The sequence below is a fragment of the Amblyomma mixtum genome, chromosome 7, assembly GCF_055824585.1.
Source record: "Amblyomma mixtum isolate Tamu chromosome 7, ASM5582458v1, whole genome shotgun sequence".
Classification (NCBI taxonomy): domain Eukaryota; kingdom Metazoa; phylum Arthropoda; class Arachnida; order Ixodida; family Ixodidae; genus Amblyomma; species Amblyomma mixtum.
In genome coordinates this window covers 98,546,526-98,553,929 of record NC_143018.1, presented here as the reverse complement: position 1 = coordinate 98,553,929, position 7,404 = coordinate 98,546,526, and the positions used below count along the sequence as shown (strand labels likewise).

General features: G+C 50.1%; 1 protein-coding gene across 1 annotated transcript; it reads right to left on the bottom strand.

The window, feature by feature from the left end:
- Nucleotides 1-5,691: 5,691 nt before the first annotated feature.
- On the bottom strand, nucleotides 5,692-6,258 carry LOC149336938 (uncharacterized). Its single transcript, XM_089554284.1, has one exon. It carries the CDS (start codon nucleotides 6,256-6,258, stop codon nucleotides 5,692-5,694), a length of 567 nt encoding a protein of 188 aa, XP_089410410.1.
- Between the last annotated feature and the right edge of the window lie 1,146 nt (nucleotides 6,259-7,404).

The following is a 7,404-nucleotide window of genomic DNA, read 5'->3' as shown; positions in this document are numbered from 1 at the left end:
TGTCAGCGGTGCAGTTTATCAGAATATAGCTAAGACGGGCTAACTAGCAGGCTAGTTGGTTAGTATTGAAGAGTTAACTTGTTAACAATTACTGTTAGGCTCCTTAATCCCTGAGGGGCGTGTACCCGACTCTAATGAATACTAATATCAGTTTTTACAATTTAGAAAATGCGGTTATCCTCGGCCATAGGTCGGCCCACTAAATCATTATTGCACTCATATCACCTGACTCACACCACCGACGTGAATGTGAGTGAGTGGTCGTGTGTGTGAGTGGTCGTGTTTGTGAGTGTGAGTTCGAGTGAGTGGATGTGAGTGCGAGGAGAGATGAGTGTGAGTAGAGGTGAGTGTAAGGGGACATGAGTGATGAGCAGGTTTTAAGGCCGAAGCCTTTAATGTCTCATCGTTGTAAGCAGCAGTTGTCGACAGAAAATGTCACGCTTTTCAATTGGTGGAAACGGTCGCGACGTCACAGTGCGGGAATTTCAAATGGGGCCAATTGTACTTTGGCTAGTAACCATGCAACCAATTGAAGGGATCGTGTATAGTGATGCTCCAAGTAAGTGGGACTGAGCTTAGATAATTGCTTAATTACCCAATTAGCCTAATTAGCTTTACTCGTCTGGCCATATAAATAAATAAAACCGATTAAGAAATTGGTCGAGCTTAGGAATCGAACCCCGGTCTTCGGCGTGAGAGACGAGCATGCTATCCACTCCGCCATGCCAGCTCGATGGTTTGGAATGAAGAAAGGAGTGTCTAGTGAATACGGTGTCTTCACTCACTCTCATCCTCCTCCATTCCCTTCCGGTGAGGTTTAGGTGTCCAGCGACAAATGAGAGACAGATACTGTGTAAACTTGGAGACGCGCACAAATGACGACACCATTGTTTCGAGTTATAAGCAACGACTGGTGTTTATTGCCGTAAGGCTGCTCCTTGTCGAGCGAGTATAGGTTACATAGGTTGCCAGATTACAAGTCAGAAAAAGCTAGAATGAACAGTTTCTTTATACTCCCCCCGGAATGAGCTTCAGATCATTCGTGCGTAGTCTCCATGGGGTACAGCAACTGGATCGGTCTTCTTAGGATGGTCCCACCAGGTAGGCGCACCATGCAGGCTCTAGTGTACCCATCCCGTCCGACGAGCACATCAACCACTTTTCCGGTTTTCCACAGCTGCCTTGGCAGATGAGGCTGGTGAACTAGCACAAGAGTTCCTTTCTTCAAGGCACTAGATGAGCTTGGCACAGCAAAATGAGCGGAGCGAAGACCTGTGAGGTACTCTTTCTGCCACCTGCGCCAGAAGTGATCAGCTAAACTTTGATGATATCGCCAGCGACGAGTTAGTTGACCCGGTGTTGATGTCGTTGACTCTGTGCTACAGCCCGGGGGCAAGGACGTTAAACGTTTTCCCACGAGAAAATGGGATGGAGTGAGTTGCTCCGGCTCGTGAGCTTCTGCGGACACGTAGGTGAGGGGTCTTGAATTGATCACGGCCTCGATTTCGGTCAAGACTGTAGCGAGCTCCTCGAATGTGCAGAAGCTGTTACCTAAAACCTTCTTCAGAGAAGTCTTCACTGAACGAACCATTCGCTCCCAGAATCCGCCCCACCAGGCGGCTCTCTCAAAGATAAACTTCCATTTTATCTGGTGGTCTAAGAAATAACTTCGGATCTCTGTGCCACGCAGCGTTGTCCACAGCCGTTTCAGGTCTCTCGAAGCGCGCTGAAACGTCTTAGCATTGTCCGAAAATATTACTCGACAGACTCCTCTTCTGGAAATGAACCTCTTGAATGCCATCATAAAATTGGGCGTAGACATGGCAGTCACCAGTTCTAGGTGCACTGCGCGGGTGACTGCACATGTGAATATGACGATGTATGATTTCTTGTTGCCTTGATCCCTTGTGTTCAACGGCCCGGCGAAATCAATGCCTGTCACCTCGAATGGTGGAGCTTGGGTTACCCTGTCGCGAGGTAAAGGGGCAACTGGCTCCGTGGCAGGGCGGCTGTTGAATCGGTTGCAAATCAAGCATTTCTTCAAGATCTTTTTCACCATCTGTCTTCCCCGAACTATCCAAAACTGCTCCCTCAGCTATGTGAGAGTCTCAAGTGCGCCTGCATGTAGAAGGCGGCGATGGTTGGCGATTATTAAAAGTTCGGTGAAATGATGACCGGCAGGCAGGATTATTGGATGCGTAATGTTGTAGGAGAGGCCAGCATTACTCAAACGTCCCCCAACTCTTAGCACTCCGTCCTCATCGCAGTAAGGTTTCAGATCCCGCAACGGAGAGCTGCAGGGCAAGCGTGATGCGCGACGTACGCACTGCAGCTCTTCACCGAAGGCCTCTCGCTGCACCTGACTTATGAGACAAGTCTGTGCTTGGGCGACCTCTTCCGCCGTGAGATATCCACTACGTTTCTGGTGAGGGTTCCTTGAGTTGTGCAAGAATCGCTGCATCCATGCAACAACACGAACAAGTTTAGAGAGGGAGCTGTGCCGTTCCAGCGGCAAGACAGTTTCCTCTGTTGCTACGTTGTGTACCTGCACCGATCTTCTCTCTTCATCTGCCACGGCCATATCAACGTCATTTTCGTGCCTTGGCCAGGCGATAGGCGTTTCTCTGAGCCAAGTAGGTCCATTCCACCAAACGGTGTTTGCCTTGAGGGCTTGGGGACTCACTCCTCGCGTCAGAAAGTCGGCAGGGTTGTCTGCTCCGGGACAGTGATTCCAGGTTTCTGGATCCGTTCGCTGCTGAATTTCCAGCACCCGATTGGCCACAAAAGGCTTCCATTGTTGCGCTGACCCGCGAACCCAATGAAGCGCAATTGTAGAATCACTCCAGAGATGCCATTTGGCAACTGGTAGTTTCAGTGATTGCATCAAGTATTCCTTCAGTCTTGCGCCTATCAGCATTCCCATCAATTCCAACCTGGGAAGAGTGAGCTTCTTAATCGGTGCCACCCGCGATTTGGATAAGATCAGAGTCACGGCTGGGGCCTTGGTTCCCGAGGCACGCAAGTATGCAACTGCCCCGTAAGCCTTCGGACTAGCATCGGCGAAAATGTGAATATCGATGCTGCCGGCATTATGAAGTCCGCCGTATCTTCTGGGTACGGTTACTTCAGACAAGTGGTGGAGTTGTGAATGCCACTCCTTCCAAGATGACTGTACTTCTTCAGGTAGGGGTGCGTCCCACTCAACTCCCAACTCCCAGAGCGTTTGAAACATCAACTTGGCTGTAACAGTGACTGGGGAGATGAGCCCAAGGGGATCGTATATTCGAGCCGACGCCTGAAGAATAAAGCGTTTTGTGTTGCTGTTTTGGTTCAGGAGGTCCAATACGGCCTCCAACGAAAATCTCAAACAGTCATCGTGCTTGTTCCAGACAAGTCCTAACACTCTCGACACGCTTGCTGTCGGACATTCCACTTGGTCCAGGGCACCTCCTGTCCCGTCGTCGTCAAACAGTTGGAGCAATTTCTTGGAATTCGAGTTCCATTTGCGGAGTGTCATGCTCGCTAGACTCATAATGTGCAATGCCTCGTGGTACAAGTCTTCTGCTTCTTGTTCAGAGTCTGCTCCAGTGATTAAATCATCCACGTAGAGGTTTTCTGCAATTATTGCCGTTGTCTTGGGATGAACACCTGTTGTCGCCAAGTGGTGACGCAAGGTAGCGGCTAGAAGAAACGGACTGCTCGTCGCTCCAAAGGGCACCCTTGTCATTCTCCATGTCTCTACGAGCGGCCTCGGGTCTTCTTCGGTTGGCATCTGTTCCTACCATAAGAATCTCATCGCATCGCGGTCCTCACGACGGACTGCTATCTGCAGGAAAGCCTTTTCGATGTCTGCAGTAATGCCGATGCAATGAATTCTGAAATTTAACAAAATTTTCAGGAGATCAGGGTTCAAGTTAGGACCAGCCTCCAGAACCTGATTTAGAGAGACACCTCCTGGCTCGCTGGATGATGCGTCAAAGACAACCCTGAGCTTGGTGGAAAGGCTGTCAGGCTTAAGAACTGCCCGATGCGGCATGTAATAAATTCTGTTTTCTGAGCTGCTGCCTTCCTCCGCTGGGAGTCGTTCGGCAAAACCTTGATGAAGGTACTGACGTATCGCAGCATCATATTTGTGCATCATTTCCTCGTCCCGCCTTAGCTTCTTGGTCAGGTTGTACAAACGCTTCTCTGCAACTGCCTTGTTATCGCCTAGGTTGAGTTTAATCTGCTTCCACGGTAAGGCGACTTCGTAGCGCCTGTCAACAAGCCTGACAGATGAGGCAAATTCTTTGATGATGTCGTTGTCTTCGTTTTGTTGGGCAACAGGCTCAACAATGCCCATGCTCTCGAGCTCCCAAAACGACTTAAGGTCAGCTGAAAGGCACTGGGCCTCGTCACTCATGCTGGCCCGCAGCACAGCCACGGATGAACAGCTAGCGGAGGAACTACTGAAAGGAATAGGACCTTGCAATGTCCAGCCGAATTCCGTCTTCAGTGCCATTAATGAATCTTGTAGTTTTCGCACGTGGCCAGACGCGAGAGTCCAATAATAATCAGAACCAATAAGAATGCCGATGCCTTTTCTCGTCAGATGACCTGGTGGTACGGTTACATCTGCAAGCTCATTTATCTCTGCTTGAACTCCTTCGATGACCTTTTCGGGAAGAGTCAGCTGGTCAGAGCATATCTCGGGTATCTCTAAAGCTTCGATGGAGTGTTGCTTTCGGTTGTACTGACTTCTCAGCCAAACGCGGACACGCTTCCGTTTGTGCTTAATAACGTTTCCGGCTCCTCCAAAGGGGTAAATGGTGATGTCTTCTTCTCCCACAACCTCTAACTGGAGTTGGTGCGAGAGCTCTTCGGTCACAAAACTCCTCTGGCTACCCCCGTCAAACAGGAGACGAGTTAAAGTGCTTCGTTGCGGTCCCTCTGCCCATACTTGGGCAGTCTGGAGCAGCACAGTGGGAGCCTTGTCGCTCTTCTTGCCTGTAGCTGAATGCAGTTCGGTTGCTGAGCTGTTAACTGGTTTACACGCAGGATCACACATTTGAGTTAAATGCCTTTTGCCACATATCTTGCACTTCACTCCTTTGTTGCGACATTGTTTCGACGTGTGTCCTTTGACAGAGCAGCGGAAGCATCGGCCTGCCTGACGCAATGCCCGTTTCTTTTCTTCCAGAGAAAGCGAGGTCTGGCAGTCTTTGGTCACGTGATCTTTGGCGGCACAAAATGCACAGGGCTCATTCCACTTCAGATCACTGGCGGAAAAGAGCGATGCCGCTGAAATCTTTGAAGCTCTGCGCTTTTCATTCTCGAATCGTGGTTTCGCATTAATGTCCTTGCTTTCCCGATGACCAACCTGCACCGCCTTCTCCCTGCTCTCAACTTCCTCTTTTAGAAATTCTTGCAGACTTGCAATGCGAAGGATATCCTTCTGCTTTTCTGCTGAACAACGCTTGTGATAATTCATTACAAGGTCGCTTGGCAGCACTCTTAGCAACGCGGAGGCAAGCATTGCGCCGTAGCTGTCTGTTTTGACGCCAAGCGCCGTGAGAGCGGTTATGTTGCGCTGCATGTGGTCATAGAGTCGACGTAGGTCCCTTACCTCCTGCCCGCTTCGTACCGTCGGGAGGTCCAGCAGTTGGGTGAGGTGCTCCTGGATTAGCACATCTGTGCGTCCGAAGCGCTCCTTCAGGAGCTCGTGTTGTAATTGGCTCCTGTAGCTTGAATCCCGGCCACCGCTGCTGCAGCCCTCCCAGTGAGCGCTGACTGCAAATATAAGAACTTCTCGCCGTTGGAAAGGGCATCGTTGCTGTGAATCGCTTGCTGGTACTGCTCCCAGAAGGGCTGCCACTCCGTGGAGGCGCCGCTGAATCGTTGCAGCTCGAGTTTCGGCAACCTGACCTTTGAGCCGGCACCGCTCCGGTTACCGTCGCGAGGCGCCCGTGTAGCATCCGGTCCTGGACTGGCGTTCGCTCGCTGAGCTTCGGCATGTTGGCTGAGTTTTGCAGCGTAGGTGACAATTCTGTCGTTGTACGCGATTGTACGCGTGAAGTTTTCCTCAGCTTCTTCATCAGGCACAAGTGGCTCGATAGCAGCGTCCACCTCGTTGAGCTGTATCTGAAGGGCGCTAAGCCTCGCTGACAGTATGTTGAGAGCCTTTTCGTCAGCGTGCGCCTCTAAAGATGAATCTACCTCAGAAATCAGTTTTGTCACCTGTGATCTCAATGCTCCTCGTTTCTTCTTCAGCCGTTCCATTTCAACCTCGTTGTAGTGTCGGTCGTGGTCGTAGCGCCAAGCTTGGCTTCAGGTGTGGCGTCTCCAGGCCTCGTTTTAGAGCGTCGGGCGTGGCTTTCCTAGGCCTCGTTCCTGGAACCTTCAGTCCAAGGTGGTTTCACCTCCAAGGATCGTTGCGGTGATGGCCCAGAATTCGTTGTCCCGCCGAGACTTAATGGCCTTGCTGTTTACGCACCGTTGCAGCGTTTTAGTCCCGGGTTTCGGCACCATAAATTTGTGCAAACTTAGAGACGCGCACAAATTTACGACACCATTGTTTCGAGTTATAAGCAACGACTGGTGTTTATTGCCGTAAGGCTGCTCCTTGTCGAGCGAGTATAGGTTACATAGGTTGCCAGATTACAAGTCAGAAAAAGCTAGAATGAACAGTTTCTTTAGATACATTTCCTTTCCTCAAAACCCAATTTACCGACGAGCTAGGCGTAGAACTGAATGGGCGATGGCGTTCTATGGACTCCTTGGCAGCGTTGCAAGACGATGTCGCATTCTACTCTTAGGGGCGAAGCTTAAAATCTTAACCACACATCAGTGACCACACTTTAGGTCAAAAAAGTGCCCCCCCTGAATTTTGTGAGACAGTTACTGCGTAATTTTCTTTCCTCAAATACAATTTTCATTTTCTTCATTACGGGCCGTCTTAGTCTTTCTTCTTTCACTCCCACTTCCTCCGTTCCTCTACGGTGCGGTTCAGGTGTCCACCGAGATGACAGAGAATTACTGCGCCATTTCCTTTCCTCAAAAAGCGTTGCGTTCAAAGGGCAGGGCATCCGCCGAAACGGGTGGTGGGGTTCTGTGGACTCCCTGGGAGCGCTACAACGCGCTGTCGCGTTCCACTCCTAAACGCAAAGCTTAAGCGTCATTAATTAGGAGTTAATTTGTATTCAGGCATTAATCAGTAATTAACCATTAATTAGTGATTTGTCATCACTTAGTAATTAGTTCTCAATTATATGTGACGCCACCAGTGCCACAGAAACAGCGAAGGGGGTGCGGAAAACGCTTCCGCCTCTACCCACTTTAGACAGTCAAAGTGCCCCCTGAATTTTTATGATTTATGGCGGTTTAACGTACCAAAGAGTGGATGTGAGTAGCTGCGAGTGGACGTGA

Bases quoted from the DNA above. Each gene is read 5' to 3' on its own strand.
- LOC149336938 (XM_089554284.1), bottom strand. From the start codon at position 6,258: ATGGAACGGCTGAAGAAGAAACGAGGAGCATTGAGATCACAGGTGACA.